Source organism: Chiloscyllium plagiosum, chromosome 13 (assembly GCF_004010195.1).
Source record: "Chiloscyllium plagiosum isolate BGI_BamShark_2017 chromosome 13, ASM401019v2, whole genome shotgun sequence".
NCBI lineage: Eukaryota > Metazoa > Chordata > Chondrichthyes > Orectolobiformes > Hemiscylliidae > Chiloscyllium > Chiloscyllium plagiosum.
In genome coordinates, this window is record NC_057722.1 from 31,244,116 (window position 1) to 31,267,745 (window position 23,630).

Consider the following 23,630-nt stretch of genomic DNA (forward strand, 5'->3'; position numbering starts at 1 on the left):
TTTCATTTCCCCTCCTTGCTGCTCTTAGCTCTCTCTTCAGGTCCTTCCTGGCTACCGTATAACTCTCAATCGCCCCAATTGGACCTTCACGCCTCATCTTTACATAGGCCGCCTTCTTCCATTTAACAAGGGATTCCAATTCCTTATTAAACCACGGCTCCCTCACACGACCCTTTCCTCCCTGCCTGACGGGCACATGCTTATCAAGGACACTCAATAGTTGCTTCTTGAACAAGCTCCACATATCAATTATGCCCTTGCCTTGAAGCTTACTTTTCCAAGCCACACATCCTAAGTCATGCCTCACCGCATCATAATTTCCCTGCCCCCAGCTATAACTCTTGCCCTGTAGTGCACACTTATCCCTCTCCATCACTAGAGTAAAACTGTTTAATTATAATGCCCCAAATGTTCCAGTTGGTTTCATATTGTTTTGTTTTAAAATATCTTATTTGCCCTTAATTGCCGAAATGATTCTATGCTAAGCTTGGCTGTTGTAACCACAAGATATCATAGAAAGGTAAATACTTTTCAATCATTAAAGCAGCTTATCTAATATCAGATCTTCAGTATAATTAGTTATGAAATTAGCCATTATTGGCACATGCTTCTAGGAATTTAGATACACACAAAAGTAGATAAGTAACAGAATATAGTTGATATGTGAATGAAGTAGCACTGTAGGTGATTTTGTAATGAGGTGAATGTTTAACTGGTTGTTATAAAATTGGAACTTTGTGGATCAGCTCCCCATTTTATAAACTATCTGATTGTTCTGACATTTATTTAAGTAGGAACAACTATTTGGCTATTTCTATAATAAGCAATCTTTTCTTGATTCAGAAAAAATCAGTTTTACAGTAAGGCTGTAACAAGAAAATTCCTTCAAAGTTCTGAACTCAATCAGAATGTTTGGAGAGGATGTTTAACTCCAGCAGACATGTTGTGATAATTGGTTTAGTAAAACAATGAAATCTTACAAAATTATGAGGGGCATTGGTAGGGTAAATAGACAAAGTCTTTTCTCTAGGTTTGGGGAGTCCAGAACTAGAAGGCATAGGTTTAGGTTGAGAGGGGAAAGATATAAAAGAAACCTACAGGGCAACGTTTTCAAGCAGAGGGTGGTACGTGTATGGAATGAGCTGCCAGAGGAAGTGGTGGAGGCTGGTACAATCGCAACATTTAAGAGACATTTGGATGAGTATATGAATAGGAAGGGTTTGGAGGGATATGGGCCGGGTGCTGGCAGGTGGAACTAGATTGGGTTGGGATATTTGGTCAGCGTGGATGGATTGGATCAAAGGGTCTGTTTCCATGCTGTACATCTCTATGACTCTATTAACAAACTCCTTCACATTATGACACTGATTCACCTCAACGTATTAGCATTTATTCCTATATTTAACACTTACTGTTCAGTTGCAAGTATCATAGAGTGTCCATAAAGACTGTGAACATCATAATGCATTCCTCCAGTTTGACTGGCATCCATGCAAAGGGTCTTAGAGTACATCAATCCATCAAGAATCTCTTCAAAAGAAAATATTTCATTACGTGGAAGTTGATATCCAAAAATTATAAAGAATATATGTGTAACTTTGGCATATGTTTTACAGTTACTGTGGCAAAGTTACAGATTTATCATGCATATTATACTGTGTATGGATTTTGTTTCATATGCTTATTTTGATTCTGGTATGTAACAAAGTTTTTGCCTGTAGATTAGGATCTCTCACTGTCAAGTCTCAATATCAAACCTCAGGTGACAGTGCAGGGACGTCATGAAATATTCCCCAGAAAATTTGCTTCATTGGCAGTAATCCAACTAGCAAGTAAAGCAGAGCAAGGTAGAGAAAAAAAAACAAAAAAATGTTTGAATTTTAAAGGAAAGTCTTTGACCTGATCAGGAAGCATCTTCTTTACACAAGTATGTTAACACAGCTATCAAGTATGCAGAAAAATCTGGAAGAAAAATTCTGGGCAAGCTCAAATGGTGTTGGTGCCCATATGAACAACAAACCAGCTGCCAATACCTGTAATTAGTCTTTCCCTCAAACATGTTCCCAGGAGGGAATTTACTCTTACCACTTTAAAGGACAATAGTTGATTCAGGAAACCAACATTTACTTTAGATGGGGACGAAATGTTGGGGTTAAGAGCTCCAATGTCATAATTTCAGCTATGGAGTGGACAGTCAGTTGGGAGAGTCCTGGGATGAGCTCCAAGATACAATGACACATGCTCTTTTTTTTTCCTCCCACCTTGCAGTTTGTGGGATGGGGAAGGAAAGTAACTGGCATTTCTCAGGGGCTGCCATGAGCGCATCAATTTTCCCTCTGGCTCAAAGTTCATTGTGAGGACAAGTGAACCAGTCTCAGGATCTAGCACAGGCACATGCGATTTTCCTCTGGCTCAATATTAACTCAGAGAGGAGGGGTTATGCACACTGGTCCAAATGTCTACCTGGGCTCAGTGAACTAGATAAAATTTTCATAAAATAGTCTACATTGAAAAGCTCGTGATTTGTATATGTTTAAAATTACCATGCACGATAGGTAGGTAAATCATGAACATTACTCTTTTGGTTTCTTGTTTTGTTTAGTTTCGTTGATCCCATCCCTCACCCCAACTCAAAAATTGAAGCCACCCCCTCAGCCTAAATCCTTTCTCATACGCTCCACTCAACTCCTGCTGATCTAAATTTTCACTTTGAAAACATATCAAATCCGAGGTATATATACTTCGTTGGAACTTTTACCCAGCAGAAATAAAAATCACATTGATATGGTCTGTGCAAAAACCTGTTTACTCCCATGTATATCTGACCACTACCTTGTCCCAGGACTTTCCAAACAGAGTTTCCCCAACAGAAGCTCATCCCACCATCCAACTGTCGGTCCTGATACTTGGTTTGGGAACCCTTGTCCTTGGGGCAGTGAGGAGATAATGGCTAATGTCTTGATGCAGAGGATGGGGTTGGAAGCATTTACTAGGGATGGAGGGAATGGAAGAAGAGGTAGTGAGGCACCCAGGACACCTAATATGGAAAGGTGCCCTTGAAGGAGGTGAATCCCTCCCCCACCCGGCTCCATTACCCAAGGCCACAGCAGAATGACATGACATGTTGGGTGTCACTACCACACACACACACACACACAGAGTGATTCATTCCTCACACTAACCTCACAAGTACTTCTGTTCAGACAAACTTTCAGGGTCTCAATTGGCTTCAGCTATCCTCACCTGTCCCACATAAAAGTGAAGGCAGTGGCTGGTAGCATGGAATCTTGGCTGCAAACCCACCAGTGGGCAATCAAAAACTTCTGTCCATTATTACAGAATGACAGAGATATACACATTCTGAAGCAAAATATACAACATGTGAAACTAGACCACCATACCACTGGCTAGATTAAAGTGGTGCTGGAAAAGCACAGCAGGTCAGGCAGCATCTGAGGAGCAGGAAAATCAATATTTCAGGCAAAAGCCCTTCATCAGGAATAGAGGCACAGGCATGAAATGACAGCAGCCCTGACATCAGAAAATGGTGCATTGCATTTCTAGGAATGTCCAGTACCTTCCAAATAGTACTCCATACTGGGAAAGGTGTTAGTGTGAATGTGTTTTGTGTGCTTTAAAATATCAGGAATGGCATGATCATGGCTTCAAATAGTTGTTCAAATGGACTTGATGCATCTTTTTGAAACATGGATTGTACAGGTCCTGGGAACATATGCACCAACACATGCAGCTGAACAACAATTACTGTGATTCAAGGAAGCGCTCACTCCATTTTAAAAGTAAACTTAAAATAAAAGTGGAAATCAAAAACAAAAACAGAAATTGCTGGAGAACCTCAGCAGTTCTGGCAGCATCTGTAGAGAGCAAACAGTTAACATCTCTGGTCCAGTGACCCTTCAGTGGACTCAACATGTTAACTCTGTTTTCTCTCTGCAGATACTGCCAGATCTGTTGAATTTCTTCAGTAATTTCAGATTTTGGGGTAGAATAAAACTCACTTGGAACAAAAGGAGGATAATTCCATTGATTCTTAACACATCCTTTTATTGAACCCTGCTTAAAACTTGACACTTCATTCATATCCTGCAAATGAAAGATATAACAAGGTATAGAAACAATGTGTACCGACAGGTATTACAATTAGACTTCATAACACAGAGAAAACACAAACAAATAAATGAAAAGGTGAGATAAAAAAAAGGAACATACTATCCAAAGTCCATCATAATTTATCTTTTGGTGGAAGTTCGAACATTCCTCTACCCACCATTTAATACACTGGGGATTTGTGTAATCGGGGAAGACAGTTTCACCTGGCCAGACCTAAATGAAAGGAGATAAAGAAACAGCGGCATATTGATGTATTGTGAATTTTATCCTGATAGCATTATAAACAATAATGGAAAATCAATGTCATGAATCAGAACATGATTAATTTTTTATCATAAACAACTTCAAATTTAGGATTTGATTCTAATCGATATGTGTTGAAATTATTTGGTAATATGTAATCAATCAAAACAATAAAATATATTATTATAGTCAACAACTACATAGCTCCTTTTACAGATTAGTATTTCCAGATTTTATCTTTCCAGAATTCCATACTGTACATACAAAAAAACAGTTACCTCTCCAAAAAGGGGTGTCTTTCCATCAGATTCATTGACCCATACTCCCATTCTTGTGCCCTTATCATAAGATTCATAGGGACCATTTATTAGTGCCTGAGTGCTTATGGCTGGATCCTGAGTTTTGATGAAAGAACAGAGTTTCAAGCAGTCAAGTCACAAAAACCGTCAATCACAATGTGTTTCCAAAACGTTGATATATTATTTTAATTTGTTTTGAAGAAGCAATATACAATGGTAAAGTAACACTTATCATCCAACCATAGTTGCTTTAAGAATCCTTTCCCTGAAGACATTAGTGAAGCAGTTGCATTTTTTATGATGACCTGGCAGCTTTCGTAATGTTTGTTCACAAATTTATTAAATGTAGTTCATTACATAATTGGGATTTGAATGCAGCATTATTTTGTTGATGCTTATTCTTTGTGTTTTATATTCTTGTAACAGCATGACATGCAATCATAATGTATTAGTAAAACATATCTTTGCATTTTTGAAACTGTTTGTTCTAATTTGTCAGAAAATTTTCAAATTATCACAGTGAAACAGAGAGCGAAAAACTATGCAACTTACCAGAATGATAATGTACCTCTGGCCATGTGCATGTAAATCATGAGCAAATTCAGGTAGATTGTGGAATTTTTCCATATCATAAGTAAAATCCTTTTTATTTTCCATGTAGTCAATATCAGTGATCTGGATATCCTAAGCAATATTATTTAATACACCATTAGTCCATAACCAATAAAGGAATGCAAAGCAGAGATGGAATTTTTTCCAAGAATTCAGAATGTTGCCCTAACTTGTATTGACTCAGATTGAAAATATTCTGTTTTTAATATTTATCCTTATTTTCAATATTGGTTTAGACTTGCCCCGGTCTTGCCAAAAATGTTATCATGGTGTAATTTTGTTGATGGAATTTGAAACATTTTATTTATTTTGCAAGCATTTCCATTGCCTCAATGAGTGGGACTGCCAGTTTAGGGATCTTTAGAATTTAGGGCCTGAATTTTCACGACCATGGAAAGCTCCTCTATAATTGTGGAAATAATTGGAATTCTGAAACTACCAAGTCTCAATCCAAGCATTATTGCACACCAATGGTTTAAAATGACAGCTGCCCATATAATACATTGCATCCTACCATGTCTGTTTTCATCAGCGAGATGAGTGGGAAACTCTTATGTGCAGACTAGATCTGGTTGGAGAACGTCTAAAAGTTTCAGAGTTTAGTGAATGGATGTGGTGCTCTTTTGAAGAGGAAAGATAATCCTTTTAATTTGTTCACAGGCCACTTGTGGGGAAGTCACATACCCTTTAGGAGAGAAAAGTCACTCTTTTATTGAGGTAAGCCACTCTTTAGGAGGTTAAAAATAATTGTAAATATGCATAAAAGATGCACAAACTAATTGAAACTGTTAACAGAACTGTGAAAAGGCCTTTCAACCTGTTAAGGCATTTAAACTCCCTTCCTTTTAAATATTGGAGAAAAATGCATGTTGCAGTTAAAATAACTTGTGCTTGATATTTCACTCTGACACACACCAAGATTTATCATTGCTGGATTAGTGATGCATGGCTGATTTCACAACCTTCCATTATCACAATCTGGTGCCTTTCAAATTACTATTTGATAGACACCTCCATGTGTTTATGTACTATTTGAAGTTAGGGCCATGCTGCAATGCTTATTTTTATAAAAGTGTAACAGGAAGCTAAAAGTAGTGAATTTACTTTCATCAGTTGGGGTGTTTGCTTTTTGAAATAGTGAATTATTTCTTAGCAATTTATGAACTTGATTTAAGCTCAATGTGAGTCCTGAGTTCTGCCCAGGTTGGATACTGGGTAAGTTGGCATAACACTATAAATGCAAAATTTAATGGATGGGGGGCATGAGTTGGCAATAGAGTCTACAAAAGGAAATGTGGGATGTGAAGGGGAGTATTGGTTAATACAGAGCATATGAAGAGTCTTGGGGGTGGATAGAAGGCATTAGGTCAAATGTATTGTTAAGCAATGGAAATGGGGAGTGAGTGGTTTGAGGCAATGTGGGGGGTGATATCTGAGTAATGGTTCATGTTTAATTATTTTTAATTTTCTCCCACAATATACAGGTGCACTGAGGCAGCTCTTCCACTTAGACCTTCTCCGCATCTGATGACCTCAGTCTCTACACTCTTCTTGAGATCACTCACCACAAACTGAAAGAACACAGCCACCCCAGAATTAAAATTTGACATGTTGGGGCACTTTGTCCTCAGTCAGGTTTCCAGAACTAGGAAATATCCTAACTTTGCTCTCTTGACCTGAGAGTGAAAATTTAGTTTAGATTATGGTAACACTAATACAACTTCCACGATCAATAGGCAATGGAGACTTTCATCTTATATAAACCCAGTTAACATGATAAATAACAATGTCACCACAAAAAGAAATCTTGCATTTAAGACTTAATCCATGCAAATATCAAAACTTCTGCATACACATTCTAAAATTATCATTAGAGTTGAATAAAGTTTTATGAATGAAAAGTCAATCATAATCTGTGAATTCTGCTCTCTGTCTTTCATTATCTAAAAGTATAATTATTGTTCAACTCTAAATAATCAGGTAATGGAGTAAAGAACATGAATCTAATGTTCAGACAATTTGTTTACAGAATCACACATTATAAATATTTACTTTCAAAAGAAATATCCTTTTTAACATACAGGGGTACAAGTGAATCACCAGTTAATGACCACTATTGAATACAATTAAATAGTCAATTGATATACAGCTAACACGACTGGATTTTTTTTAAAAAAACAACCACTGTTTCAGTATCAGTATTTCAAATCTACAGGTAGACACTTTTATAATAAACAATTAACCAACAATTTGTGCAATGTTTATATATTTACTTCATTCCCAGAACAGAAGTGATTTTTTTTATCATAAATCATATCATAACAATGATGAAGAAGTACAACATATATTGTTATAATTTGTGAATTTGAATATTTAAAGTAGATGTGGATGGGTTTTTCCTAATCATGCTAAGATCTTTTAAAAATGCCTAAATATTTTTAGTATTTTGTTTTCCTTTGTGTAATAAACTGTTGTCCTTGTGTTAAAGGAACATTGACAGGTTTGTGTGGGTTCTATGACAAACCCCACAGTATTGAGTGAAAAATTCTACCAAGTCATATTTCATTCTGGAATCTGAAGTACCCAGCCTTACAATTAATTAGTAAAAGAGCAAAAGGTAGACCTTCAAAACTTCCTGGATAAAATCTACAGATTCTTTTTCTTTTTGATCTAGTTGGGAAGGAGGCAATTATAGTTCCTGATGTGAGGACAAGAAAGAACAATTGAAATGGATCAGTTTGGTGGTGACAGAGCGAAGGAAAGAGACCAGATCAATTTTGTAATAAGATATTCATAAGAATTTGAGGCAGTCATCACAATAATTAACCTTTGGCTCAAGTTAAATTAGAGTATTTGTCAGAGTGTAATTGCTGTATTTTATTCCTATAAGTCAGAAAGAAATGATTGCAATTGTTCCCATTGCATCCCTTACCTCCAAGCTCTCACAGCATATGAAGGTTCTGGATAATGCAGAATATTTTTTGTATTATGGAGTATTTTCTGTATCCTTTCAGGTAAGACTGACAAACGTGAAAATATCATTTTCACCTCCAATATGCTCATCTGAGCAAAAGAGTATTTGAGGACCAAGATTTCAAACCCAAGACTAATGTTGTGTAAGTTTATGGTTTCCTATGTTTTAGTCCACATAACATATGCCACGAAGACTCAAGCTCTTGTCAATCACATATCTTAAGTTTACTAACAACACTAATAATTTAAATGGCTGCAATAATATTGGCTTACATCCATTGTCTGGGTTGTGTGCTTAGTGACGTTATTGCATGTTACAAACACAAAATTAACCAACTGTGTTGGCTTTGTGACATAGACATAGTGGTTGAAGGTGAATTGGATTCCTTAATAGCACAATATCAACATGTTATCAAACTTTGTTATAATTCAACATGTCTGCTTTACCCTTTAAAGATTAGGATTCCTTTTCCTAATAAATATGTACAAATATGAAAATTGATATATTGACCAAGAATTTTGAAGGTGTGTCAATCATACTCAGATCATTACTCGGCTCCTATGTTTTGTACAGGAAGAAAGAGTTCCACACTTCTGACAAGAGTTTCTGATCACAGCTCCTTGTGAAATCTTATGTGCACTTTAAATCTAACTAGTCTGTTGTAGTGCAAATCAAACCACACTTTCCTTTTAACTGTAACAGTTGCCATATTCTGCAGTTTTAAACGTCCAGCATCACAGACAGCTACATTGAAAACTTCTCTGAAAGTGTAAATACATAAGGTAATTGCAAGGTTAGATGCCAAGAGAGCAGTGTGCCTGGTATTTAGGATGCCTGGTGCAAGGTAGGAAGGGGGTTTGGTAGGGACTGGAGTACTTAGGGGAGGTCAGTGTAGGCAGGAGATATTAAGTTTTTATTGACACATGGGATGTAGGCATCACTGGCTGTACCAGAATTTATTACCTCTCTCTAGTTACACTTATGAAGGTGGTGATGATCTGCCTTCTTGAACTACCACAGTCCGTGTGCTGTAGGTGGACTCATTATGCTGTTAGGGAGGGAATTTTGCGACTTTCACCCAGTGACAATAAAGGGATGGTGACCTATTTCTGAGTCAGGATGGTGAGTGGCTTGGAAGGGAACTTGCAGGTGGTGGTATTCCCATGTGTCTACTGCCCTTGCTCTAGATGGAAGTCGTCTTGGGTTTGGAAGGAGCTATCTAAGGATCTTTGGTGAATTTCTGTAATGCATCTTGTAGATAGTACACACTGCTGCTGCTGAGCGTCAGTGATGGAGGGAATGGCTTGCAAATGTGGTGCCAATGAATAGGTTGCTTTGTCCTGGGTTTTGTCAAATGTTGTTGGAGCTGCACTCATCCAGACAAGTGGCGAGGTGTTCCATCTTGCACCTGACTCATGCCTTTTTAAATGATGGACAGGCTTTGATGAGTCAGAAGGTGAGTTACTCTCATCAGTTTTCCTAGACTCTGATCTGCTCTTGTGACTACTGTTTATATGGTGAGTCCAGTTCAGTTTCTGGCTAAAGGTAATCCCCAGGATGGTGATAGTGGGGAATTCAGTGATGGTAACACTATTGAATGTCAAGGGACAGTGGTTAGATCATCCCTTTATTGGAGATGGTCATTGCCTGGCAATTGTGTGGCACAAATGTTACATTGAGGTTATCAGCCCAAGTCTGAATATTGTCCAGATCTTGTTGCATTTGGACATTGATGGCTTCAGTATTTGAGAAGTCACAAATGGTGCTGAACATTCCGCAGTCATCAGTGAACATCCCCACTTATGATGGAGGGAAGGTCATTAATGAAGCAGCTGAAGATGTTTGGGCCTCGGACATTACCCTGAGGAACTCTTGCAGTTCAAAGATGTGTTCAGGTAGCACACTGATAACGACCTTCTTGGCCTTTGGAGCTGATCATCATCTGACATGGATCTGCTAGATCAGCTTTGCTCAGTTATTACCAAAATGCAGAAGATCAATTCTGTAGTTTAGAATTTTTGGTGTTGGAACTGGTGGATTTGTTACCTCATGGATCTATGCATGCCAGTGATTCATCCATTTCAATAATGCAAACATTGTTGGGTGTCTACCCAAGAAGCTGTTAAATCCATTGTAAACAATTAGCTAATCTTGTGTGGACAGCACCATGTTGTGCCAGTTTCTGCCCTCAGATGCACAAAGGAATGATATTGTCAATGATATGGTGTTAACATTGGCGTATATTGCATATTGTCTGTTTCTTTTGGCATTGTGGAGAAAGAAACATTTTGGAAAAATAAGCAGGCAGAGAGTGGTGTGGAGTTTACTGGGAGCAGAGCAGAAGGGGAGTGGAGCAGAGGAACACTGAAACTTGGATAAATGGTACTAATCATACAGGGGCTCAATATTCAGGTTTGTCTTTGCCAGGGGAGTCGGACCAGTTTGCATCATTTCCGAGTGGGGATTGGAGAAACAAACAAGCCAGCAAGTGGAGTGGGATTTGAGCTGTGAGTCTGAACTGAAAAAGGGTGAGAAGAAAATAATTCTTAAAATTACGTGATAGCACATGGGGTGAATTTTCGGGTTATTTTTAAAATTAATTTGTTCAATCAGTTAATCGGTTAATTAGAATAAAAGCTAAAAACTAAGCCAAATTGATAATTTGTCAAGTGGTTAAAGTCAATGTTCAATTAATTCATCAGATCTAGGGATATGTAGCTAGAATTTTTAAAAAGTAGCATTAAAGCAGTCTGATTTCATTATTAGTTTAAAATCAAAGATTATTATTAAAATAGCTGAGTAATATTATTTCTGTTAACCAAAGTTTTAAAAAAAAGTGATGTCAGCACAAGATAAACAGCTAATTTTTAAGGAACTGTTGAGAGTTAACTTAAGTACTAACTTTAATAATCAAATAAACAGACACAGTGGGAAGGCTTGATCCTGTGGAGTGTGCATTCTGTTCCTTGTGGGAAATGAAGGCTCCTTCTCATGTAGTGTGGAAGATTTCCACATAATGCCAGAGGTTTTGTCAGCAGCAGCAGCAGCTTGAACTGTGGGTTTCACAGCTTGAGCAATCCTGGCATGACTGATGTATAAATCGAGGCTAGAGTTTTGTGGATAGATGTGTTCAGCCCACAGCTTGAGGCTATGCAAGAAGAGAGGGAAGTAGTGACCGTTGGATAATCAAGGAAGCAGTGCAGCAATTGCTTGCATCTCTTTTCTCCGATGTGTGTAGTGCTCTGAAGTGCATGAGTGTGGTCAATTCCATGGCATCATGTAAGTTCAGCAATGCAAAGGACCAGGAGGAAGGTGAAGAGATCAATAAAGACGGCTAAATAGTTTTATAAGTAGGTGCTTCTTTGGTTGCTGACATAAATCCAGGATGGTTTGATGTCTGCCATGGTCAAGGATGTCACTGCGAGCACATGGAGCACTCAGAATGTAGAAGGTGAACAGCCAGTGGCCATAGTCCACTAAAGTACAAATGACATAGATGGTTGGAAGGATAAGCTCCCTGAGTCTGAGATTATGGAGCTTGGAAAAACATGAACAGACTTCAAAGATTGCTTCAGGAAGAACAGCGCTAATGTGACCAGACCTGTAAAATAAAGGCTTAGGCTAACAGTTTAATAATGCTGCAATTGTAGAGTCTTTGTAGACAATAGACAATAGGTGCAGGAGTAGGCCATTCTGCCCTTCGAGCTTGCACCACCATTCAATATGATCATGGCTGATCACCCTTAATCAGTATCCTGTTCCTGCCTTATCTCCATAACCCTTGATTCCACTATCCTTGAGAGCTCTATCCAACTCTTTCTTAAATGAATCCAGATACTGGACCTCCATTGCCCTCTGGGGCAGAGCATTCCACACAACCACCACTCTCTGGGTGAAGAAGTTTCTCCTCATCTCTGTTCTAAATGGTCTACCACATATTTTTAAGCTGTGTCCTCTGGTTCAGCACTCACCCATCAGTGGAAACATGTTTCCTGCCTCCAGAGTGTCCAATCCTTTAATAATCTTATATGTCTCAATCAGATCCCCTCTCAGTCTTCTAAACTCAAGGTACACTCCCTCCACCATCAACGCACAGTGATCGCAGTATGTATCCTTCACAAAATGCACTGCAAAGATTCATCTAGGCTCCTTAGATAGCACCATCCAAGTCCACGACTATTATTAGAAGGACAAAGGCAGGAGATGCATGGAAACACGACCATCCACAGTATCACACAGCATCCTTACTTAGATCTTTAACATGTTCTTTCACTGTTGCTGTGCCAAAATCCTGGAACCCCCTTCCCATCAACACCGTAGATGTCACCGATATCTGCTGGTTTCACCAGCAATGACCACTTCCAGTGAACAAGTAAGGAAAACAACTGTGGGTAGAATCTTATAGAGGCCTGAACAATGTTGGCAAAGGTGAGACTTGTTGCCGAGCTCTGTCAGGAGCAACTCACCGCATCATTTTCACATGTTCCAAGTGACCAGGCAAGTTGTTTGGTAGGCAGTGGCAAGGTGCCAACTGGGGCAATCATAGCTTGTTAACCGTCTTATTAATCCACAACTCACCTCATTAATGTTTAGCTTCCTATCTTACCAAACATGCCCAATAAGCTGGAGGTCAAGAATTCCCCACATGCAAGTCAAAGTGGTACCTGATGACTCAGCTTGCTGCTGGCTGTGAAGGACATCTGTGTTGGATAATGGGCACCAACATATCAGGACATCATCCTAACTGGTCTATAGTTTCCTGTTTTCTCTCTCCCACCTTTCTTAAAAAGTGGTACAACATTAGCCAGCCTCCAATCTGCAGGAACTGATCCCAAATCTATCGAACTCTGGAAAATAATCACCAACGCATCCACGATTTCTCAAGCCACCTCCTTCAGTACCCTGGGATGTAGACCATCGGTCCTGAGGACTTATCAACCTTCAGACCTAACAGTCTCTCCAACACCAATTCCTGGCAAATATAAATTCCCTTAAGCTCAGGTCCTTCAGCCACTGTTACCTCAGGGAGATTGCTTGTGTCTTCCCCAGTGAACACAGATCTGAAGTACCAATTCAATTCTTCTGCCATTTCTTTGTTCCCTGTAATATATTCCCCTGTTTCTGTCTTCAAGGGCCCAATTTTAGTCTTAACCATTTTTTTTGCCTTTTGCATACCTAAAAACTTTTACTATCCTCCTTTATATTAGTGGCCAGTTTACCTTCATACCTCATTTTTTCTCTGCATATTTCCTTCTTAGTAATCCTCTGTTGTTCTTTAAAAGCTTCCCAGTCCTCCGTTTTCCCACTTAGCTTTGCTGTGTTATACTTTTTCTCTTTTAACTTTATATGTTTCTTAACTTCCCTCGTCAGCCACGGCCACCCTTGCCTCCTCCTAGGATCTTTCTTCCTTTTAGGAATGAAAGACCACACCAGGAGTATTATGTACAGTTTTGGTGTTCTTAACTGAGGAAGAATGTTCTGGCTGTGGAGGCAGTTGCCAAAGATTTACCAGACTGATTCCTGAGATGATAAGACTGACACATGAGGAAACATTGGATTGGTTAGTGCTATATTCACTAGAATTTTGGAGAATGAAGAAAGAGCTCATAGAAGCTATAAAATTCTGACAGGTGTAGACCACGCAATGGAGAAAGGACATGGCTGACGCCTGGGAAGCCCAGAACTAGGGGTCACAGTCTCAGGATGTATAGCAGGTCATTTAGGATTGAGATCAGGAGAAATTTCTTTACCCAGAAAGTGATGAGCCTCTGCCACAGAAAGCAACTGAGGCCAAAAGTTTGAATATTTTCAAGAGGAGTTATATATAGTTCTTACAACTAAAGGGTCAAAAGATTTGGGGTGAAATTGGAAAGAGGTATTTAGTTAGATGATCAGCCATAATCATATTAAATGCCTGAGCAGGCTCGATTGACCTACATCTGCTCTTGATCTTCAAATTTCTATGAATTCATTGTTGGGTCAGATTTTAGGGCACGAGGCGACTCAAATGGATCAAGTGATATTAGGGGAACATGTAGGAGACAATTATCATAACATCATAAGCTATAGATTGGTTCAGGAAAAGGACAAGGATTAATTAAAATTTTAAAATAATTGTAGATGGACCAAATTTTAATGGGGTGTGAAAAATCTGGTTCAGGTAAATTGGAAACAAAGCTTGATTGGCAAAAATGTAATGGAACACTGAGCTAAATTTAATGTTGAGGTAATTTGGGAACTGTTCAAGTACCTTCTATACAGAGAGAAAATAGGACAAATGAGTCCAAACCTATATGACTGAAAGAGAAGTGAGGAAGATAAATCAGAAAAATAGGACAAATAACAGATATTAGAATGATAACACAAATGCGAACAAGTTGATGACTATGACAATTAGAATATAACAATTAGAGGAGAAGCAGAAAAAAATAAGAAAGCCAAAAAAAGAGTATGACAAGAACATGGAAAATGGAACATAACTTATTATATAGGGATGATAATAGTCAAAGGAAAATGAGACAAGGGGGCAAATGGAGGATGAAATGGGAATATATATGTGGAGAGAAAGGTCATGGTGAGGTAGTGAATGAATACTTTGCATCTGTCTTTACCAAGAAATATGATAGTGCCCACATCATGGTGAAAAGAGACGTATTTGAGATACTGGATGAGCTAAACTCTGGTAAGTGGGACTTATCAGAGTTATTGGACAGACTGGCTATACTTAAATTCAACAAGTCATCCAATCCAGATCATCTGAATCCAAAAATCTTGATAGAAGAGTGGAAATTGCAGACACATTGGAAACAATCTTTCTTAGACGCAGGGGTGGTACCAAAATACTGGAGAATGGCACATATTACAGTCTTTTCAATGAACCATTTAGTTTAACCTTGGCAGCTGCAGGAAGGTCTAAGAAATTCAATGGTGGTGCAACCATTATGAACAGTAATGTGGGACAAAATTAACTGTCATTTGAACAAATGTTGATTGATTTAAGAAATGGATTTGTTAAAGAACAAATCATGTTGAAAATATTTTTCTCTTTTAGTTACGAATAATTAAATAATTTAATAACAAATGATTCGTAATGGCAATCTGCCACCCCACCAACTTGACACGTTCCTCCCACCCGACCAATCCAGACTATAGTCCTGACAAAGAGAAGTTTAAGAGATTTGGTAGAGGTTTTCAGAATCATGAGGGGTCCGGACAAAATAGAGAGTAACTGCTGTTGTTGGTGGAAGGGCCTAAACAAGGGGACGCTGATTTAACCTGGCTGGAAAAAGAAGCAACTGTGACAGGAGAAAAGACTCTATTATGCAGTGAGTCACGAGTAGCTGAAATCTGAAATCCATGCTTTAGTACCCGGTGGAAGCAGATTAGATTGAGCTTTTCGAAAGATGAGGATAATTATTTGAGGAGTAAAATGCCAGGGAATGGGATTAGCTGATATATAATTGCACAAAGGTGGCAAGGACATAACTGGCTAAATATTCTTCGTTTGTGATATTACCTTCTGCAGTTTTAGCTTTCTCTGTCATAACATTTTAGAAAACAAAAGATATCAAACTATTTTCTTTATGTTTCTGATGTGATTTTTTTTGTAACAATGCACAGTACTCACATATGGCAAATTAATTTTTCTGTTCCTCGCCACTGTAGCTTCAACATCGCTGAGGTTTTTATAACCCCAGCGACTAAGTTGGAATCCCAGAGACCAATATGGAGGCATTAATGGTTTGCCAACCAGCTACATTATTTCAAAGAAAAACAAAAAATAAATATAACGTTCATTACTATATAGATTTCAATTGTCAAAAATTTAACTTAGAAGTAATTTCTCTACAATAACACAAAATAGTATATGGAATTGTTTGAAAAACATGATTTTGTAATATTGTCAAGTTCTATTGCTCGTTACTGAAAGTTGTATACATACTGTTAAGTATTCATGAACAACATCCTCAGGTGAAGAACCCACAAAAATGTAAAAATCCAGAATTCCACCTATTGTCCTATATGTTACTGATGGCCTTGGCTGAAGTTCAACCTCTGTCAAGAGAAGGAATAGAATCGTTAGCCATTAATCAGATTTAAACAAGGTGGTCAACAGTGATAAATTAAAATTGGTTATTAACAGCAAGTATATGGTAATGAAAAGCATTTTGTTATATAGCCCTCTATATTTTTATCTCTGTTGGTAAGGTAAAATAAAATTAATTCAGGATTGGCAGTCTGCAGTTCAGAATGGGTTAGTCATATACCATACATAACTGGTAGTCATAGCTAGTTTCAGATCTATTACTTTGAGTGAGGTTTCCAATAATAATAATAACTTGTACTTGTAGTTAGCTCTTTACATACTACAGATAACATTATAATATATAAAGGCACACTGGAGTCATTTATGCAGTGAGTTGTACTGCTATGGGCTTATAGTATATTATCTACATCTCAGAAAAATCTTTATTGACAAACATCACACATTGAAAGGATAAAAATCAATGGAATTTAACTACATTTCACAGCACAGAATAACATATTTGTTTTAAAAATATATATTGTTTTAATGCAGTATCATGCCATTAAAAATAAATAAATAAGGGTCATTAATTGTGCATGCATTAATAACACAGGTCAATTACTTTTGTGTGCTGTTGTAAAGACTCAAGTACATGCTTTTTGATAACATTATTTCATTGTGTCAACCACATTTACTTCATAATCAAAAAATGTGGCACTGGAAAAGCACAGCTAGTCAGGCAGCATCTGAGGAGCAGGAGAGTTGACATTTCAAGCATAAGCTCTTCATCAGGAATATTTAGCTCATAGTTTATTTGTTTAGAATATAACTTTGTTTTAGGAATATGCCATTTAGGTTTGAGGTTAAATGTGAATAAAGGAGCATATCTGGATTTTTAAAAAGCTAAGAAATCCTGAAGTAGATGTAATTCAAATAAACTTGAAGGTATTTACACTTCAAAGTTAATCTATATTTATTTTGCAAGGTCAGAGATGTATGTAGACATTTAAATAATGGAAGACTCATTCTCAAATCTTAGTGATATATAAAGGATCTCCACTTTAATAAACAATTTATGTTATGTATCAAATCTTCAGTTATAAGAAACTTTACAAACATAAAAAATTCTTTGTGGGTTAGAGTGTGTGAGAAAAGGGCAATCACATCTAAAACAGCATAAATTAATTATTGGGATCACATAATTAAAAAAAAAGAATTTAGAATCTTAGCATTTTTAAGTTAGGGATACTTAATCTACATTTCTAAACAAAAGTTATATTACTCTCAATGCTAACTGTTTTTCTCTCTCTATAGATGCTGCCAAACCTGCTCAGTTTCATCAGCAATTTTACTTTATGTTTCAGATCTCCAGCATCCACAGTATTTTACCATTAAACTAAAATTGCATTTGAGGACACCCCCAAGCCCCCCCAAAAAGTTGCATTGTCATACACCGAAGCTGTGCAAAATGAGAAATTCCTTTGTTTAATATATCTGTATGTTTGCTCCAAAGGCAGGCTAGTTGCATTTTGGGCTTTGACAGTCTATGGCTTACTGAAAAGATAGGCAAAGTTGATGGTTGTTAGTCAGGTCATCAGTCAAGCCAAGAAACTACTCATTTCACTGTCCTATGTGGAATACAGGTGGTCAATTTTAGTTTGGACATTGAGAGGGAAAAAAAGTTGGAAGATTTAATTCCAGCACACAGTTCATGGAGGAAATTTATGAGAACCTATCACTGAGAAGAGAAATAGAAGACAGAGCCAAAAAGAATTATACAAAGAAGCTTACTTCAAAGAACAGGTAAATCTGAGGAAACTTAAAGAAACTTCCAGAACATTGTGGCATACTTTTGGGTCCTGACAGAAGTAAATAATGCAAAGCTTTCATAATGTATGAGAGATTCTTCTGGGAAGATAGATATAAAAATCATGAACTACATATGTGGGTTTAAGCCATATTCTTAAGATAAGTGTTTTGTTTTTAAAAGTATTTTGTACACAGGAAAGTTCTTCTCGATTTTAAAAAATGTGCCTTCTGTGGCATAGTTCAAAATTATATGTTGATTTCTCTTTAAATGTTAACAGTCCTTATCAAAATCACAGCAATTGATGCTGGAGCTAGGCACTAACACGGTAAATACTACAGCCTAGAATGGTGCCTGACCTGATTTATAAGTAGGTTGTATTTTATATGTAAATAATGATGGTTATGAAGAGTTTTCATTGTGCAGTATAGTGGAAAGTAAAGTAAACAACTATGACAGCCCAAAATTGTATTCATGCGATGGCTTATCATAATGCCAACTAGTTATTATATATTGTCCAAAATATTTTGTTCTAAAACCCATTTTAACAGCTCTGAGTGATTGTGAAGAAGAATGAAGAATGAAATACACAATAGGAATGTGGTAACGCTTGCAGGAAGAGTGAGCTAGTATTTATTGGAGATAAGCTCAAGGCTGATACATCTGTCCACAAAAGTTGAAAGCAGAATATACAGCGGTGAGAACCATATAAAATTGGGCCATATATCCTGAGGTTCATCATGGTGCCCTGATATGGGCATTCGATAAAAAGGTGAGCTTGTCACTTAGATATGAATTGCACTCCTTAGGCTGTCAAAGTCAATGTATATCAAAGGCTCACAATATGGTATTGTGGTTAGGCAGAGTTTCAGCACCAGAGAGTACATAAAGACATGGCTACTGAAAGTTAGGTACTCTTGTTTTTCACATATAAGCAATCCAGTGCTTTATATTCTCCACAGTTCATTTTGCGAGGTGCCTGAAATATACAGGTTTGGAATTCTTTTCAACCGATGGCAGTTGATGCTGGATCAGTTGTATATTTTAAATCAGGGATTGATAACTTTTAGTTCAGTAAAAGTGTTACAGGCTGCAGGTCAATGGTAGTTATATGGAGTTAGACCATAGATGAGCCATGATCTCATTAAACACTGGAACAGAGTCAAGAAGCTGAATAGCCTACTCTTGTTCCAATGTTTCTACTCATTTACAAGTTGCTATCACGTAACAATGTTGCCTTGACTATCCTCGTTCATCCTGAGAAATTGCCTGGAACATCACAAGGTGACCACTTAGCTCTTCCTTATTTCAACATTGAGCCATTGGTGGAAAAAGGGTTTCATTCTCTGTTGAAGGAACATGAGAATGCATGGTAGCTCAACAATTCCATTGGCATTACATCAGTCATGTTTAGAATCATAGAACCCTACAGTGTAGAAGCAGGCCATTCAGCCCATCGAGTCCACACTGACCTGTCGAAGAGCAGCCCACACAGAGGCACCCTTCACCCTATCCTTGTAACCTGCATTTCCAATGGATAATCCACCTTTCCAGGACACTATTTAGCCTGGCCAGTCCACCCAACCTGCACATCTTCAGACAGTGGGAGGAAACCAACGTACCTGGACGAAACCCACGTAGACACAGGGAGAATGTGCAAACTCTATACAGACAGTTACCCAAGGTGGCTCTATGAGGCAGCAGTGCTAACCACAGAGCCACCATGCTACCATGTATGTCTATTACAACATTTTCTATTTGTAGTATCAATCCAATTTTAATACGTTATGAAAAATGTTTATTTATGATTCTAGTACAATGAGCAACCACAATAAATCTTCCCTACTATGCCTGATAAACAAAACAAGCTCTCTCCCATCTTTTACAATGGTTGTTTTATAGTTATATTTAACACCCTAATAACAACAGCATTTGGTAATGAAAACCAGATTGCAGTGTGCTGAAAAATGCCCCAGAAGTTATTTAAATCCTCAATACAGTCAATATCTAGAGATTTGTGTCTGAATTGTTTTGGATGTGTTTTTAGGGAGCTAAGCAGTGCAGTTTCACTATTCAAAGTTTGGGAGAAGGTTTGTAGCTCGGGTGCTCGTTGTTGTGGTTCTGTTCGCCGAGCTGGGAATTTGTGTTGCAGACGTTTCGTCCCGTGTCTAGGTGACATCCTCAGTGCTTGGGAGCCTCCTGTAAAGCGCTTCTGTGATCTTTCCTCTGGCATTTATAGTGATTTGTATCTGCCGCTTCCGGTTGTCAGTTCCAGCTGTCCGCTGCAGTGGTCGGTATATTGGGTCCAGGTCGATGTGCTTATTGATTGAATATGTGGATGAATGCCATGCCTCTAGGAATTCCCTGGCTGTTCTCTGTTAGGACAGGTATGCCTACACATCTTTAGGAGCAAAGGGATGGTCATTGCATGGAATTAGCTTTAATTGAGGCTGTTGCATTGAGCATCTGTGACAATATTCTTCATGATAATGTTTTCTTGACATATGCACATTCTCAAATCACTTTCATTCTGTTATCCAGGAGAAAGTAAAAGCTGCAGATGCTGTGTCAATGTATCTCTTGACAATTCCAAATTTCTTATCCCAATCCTCCTCTTCTGTATTTTGCTTTCAGATTCCAAAAATTTACATTAATGATCTGGATGATAGAACTGAAGGTACTTGTGCTGCGTTTGCAAATAATACAAAGATAGGTGGAAGGAAAGGTAGTATTGAGGAAACAGGAAGGCTGCAGAAGGAGTTGGACAGGTTAGGAAAGTGGACCAAAAAGTGCCAGATGGAATACAATATGGTTAAATGTGAAGTTATGCACTTTAGTCAAAAGAATATTTTCTATATGGGGAAAGGCTTCAGAAATCTCAAGTGCAAGGGACTTGGGAGTCCCAGTTCAGGATTCTCTCATGGTGAATGTACAAGATCTGTTGGCAGTTAGGAAGGTAAATGCAATAGGGTTGAAAAATATTTAAGCCATGATCAAATGGCAGAGTGGACTTGATGGGCTAATTGGCCTAATTCTGCTCCCATGTCTTATGGTCTTATGAATGCCAGCTCTCCACAACTTGAAGTCTCAAATGATTTCTGCACTAGGGAATTATGATGCTTGATGTGTTTGATGGGGTAACATACAGGACAAGTTTAATGATGTAGCAAACACAGATGCATAGTACATTGCAGGTCTACCAAGCACACTTCTGTCACTGTGAAGGAGCGTGGAGGAGTCCAGCTCCAATATGACAGAAGACTTCAAGCAGAGCCTGAACATATCATTTCCAGTTTGGAAGTGATACTCAATACTATGACTGTGCTTGATATAGTGTTTCATGATATAGTGTCTGATGGTGACACCTATTCATGCATCCATTGTAGAGAAGCAGAAGGCACCCAAAGTCTCAGTGTTGCAGTGGAAACCTGAAAAACATATTTCCTGCTACACAAGCTCAGACTGGTACCATGCCTGCTGCAAACCTGGCTGTATATACATGGTATACAAATTTTCAGCACAGTTCAACAATTTGTCCTCTGACATTATTCATATTTCTGGGTACTGTTCTGAGGAAATGGCAATTGCTCTGAGATGAACACAACAAGCAATTTTTGAGATGATTTGTAGCTCAAGTTAATGATAAGTATATAAGTTAGCTCAATGAGCCTGAATACAACTTCTGTCTTCTCTCTCCATTACAGCAGTTCTGCTCCCAGCAATGCTGCTCCACCAGTTTACTTCCTAAAGCACTCATTCAGTCAGTCTGGCCAGACCATTGCAAATTCTGCTTGGTTTGTGTGGCCCTGAGCCAGACCCTCTGAGCCCAGATCTGTTTGAAGAAATTCTGCAAGCTCATCTGCATCCTACTCCAGTGAAAGTTGTCAGCTTTCCACAGTACAACTGTGCAGGAGCACGAGAACAAGCAAACACACATGCAAGTTAGACACGAAAGGAATGCACAAAGGTGAAACATTCAATTTTGAATGTGTTATTAGAGGTATTGTAGGATGGTTTTTGATAGTAAGTTTTGCTTCAGGATTTTACCCAGATTTTACTATGATTGTACATTGCAGAGTAATGAGAAGGCACGAAGTTGTGAAGCAAGACTAAGGTGACTACATTCCCTGTAAGCAGTGTGCATTTAAACCATATACTCAAGAGAAAAAAAGATGCATGTCTCATGATCAACTGTGCATCCCACAGACTCAAAGCCCAGGTTTTATGGACCATTGGTTGGCACTCAACCACACAGCCACTTCCATAGCATTGGAGCTCTAGCTACATTGTGATGGAACATACGTCCAGTACAAGGGAAACAGCAGGAGGTTGGCTGAGAGAATGGGCAAGGGAAGAGACCAGGCCAGAACTCCAGTGGAAAACTCCTTGAGAGTTTCTAGTCTGCAGTAACCAGGAGGATCAGATAGCACGAGGTCTGTGAAGTAGGTGGCCATTCCAGAAAGATGTTCCAGAAGGAGCATTTTTCATTTGTATTTTTAAGCTTTGCTTTCTTGAAAGGATAAGGTTAGAATATGTTCAAAAGAGACGCAAAGGAGTTTTTAACTACTTAAAGAAACATTTCAAAACAGGAATACTTTTTCCAGGATAATCAAAACCAAACTCCCATGTTCAACACAGAAATAGAAGGTGAGAATTAGTCAGATTTCTCTCTCTCATGAAACTGATGTTGTCTTATGAGCTACTTGTTCTAAAGCAATGCTGGAGATTAGCTCACCACTGAGGAAAAGGTGGTACTATTGGAAATTGGGTTACACAAAGTGACATTTGACTTGAAAATTGCAGATGAATGCCACTGTTGTATTGGATTTGTAAATTAAAGGTGGTATTTTATGAATACTTCTTGAAACACTGGGCGATTGTGAGGTTAGGGTGGAGTGCTCAAAACTTAAAAAATAGTAATCTGAACTGTTTTACAATATTTTCTTTGCAGGTATTTTGAAACTGATGACAGTGTCGCTACTGTTACAGCAATCAAGCAACTTTATGTTAACAGTGACCTTAATTTTCAGAAGATGATGTTTATATTAGATAGAGCTTCTGTTATGTTTGGAAAGAAAAATAGAGCAGTGGCCATGTTGCAATATGAAATCAAACATTTGTCAGAACAGCATTGCAGTGCTCATACAGAAGATCTTAGATGATGCTTGGAAGCAGGTCGCAATTATGAAGGATATTGAAATACTTCTACCGATAGTGTATACAATATTCAGCAGGTCAGCTATGGAAAAAGGATGATTTGAAGAATTTGCCAAAGACTGAATGAGATGCAGTGGCATTTCATTCTCTGAGTGAAGTGAGATGGCTGTCAAGACACTTCACAGTAAGTGCACTAATGCAAAACTATGTTTTTATTGAGTTCTGCATGGATAAAGTGAATAATTCCAATGATCCAATAAACAAATATTTCCTGAAAATGCTCAGAAAAGCCATAATATCTTATTGTATTGACAGCTCTGATCAATGTTCTAGGTAAACCACAGCACTGTGCAGATTGTTTTAGAGCAATTATTGAACAAT

General features: G+C 38.0%; 1 protein-coding gene across 1 annotated transcript in view; it reads right to left on the reverse strand.

Annotated features, from left to right (window-relative positions):
- si (sucrase-isomaltase (alpha-glucosidase)) overlaps window positions 1–23,630 on the reverse strand; it is a 150,265-nt gene that overhangs the window by 100,231 nt on the left and 26,404 nt on the right. The window contains exons 9-15 of the mRNA XM_043703005.1: window positions 16,202–16,314; window positions 15,887–16,012; window positions 5,226–5,357; window positions 4,653–4,769; window positions 4,231–4,344; window positions 4,020–4,104; window positions 1,413–1,530 (exon numbers count right to left, since the gene is read on the reverse strand). Of these exons, the coding sequence (XP_043558940.1) occupies window positions 1,413–1,530; window positions 4,020–4,104; window positions 4,231–4,344; window positions 4,653–4,769; window positions 5,226–5,357; window positions 15,887–16,012; window positions 16,202–16,314 (805 nt within the window). The remainder of the gene's footprint in view (window positions 1–1,412; window positions 1,531–4,019; window positions 4,105–4,230; window positions 4,345–4,652; window positions 4,770–5,225; window positions 5,358–15,886; window positions 16,013–16,201; window positions 16,315–23,630) is intronic.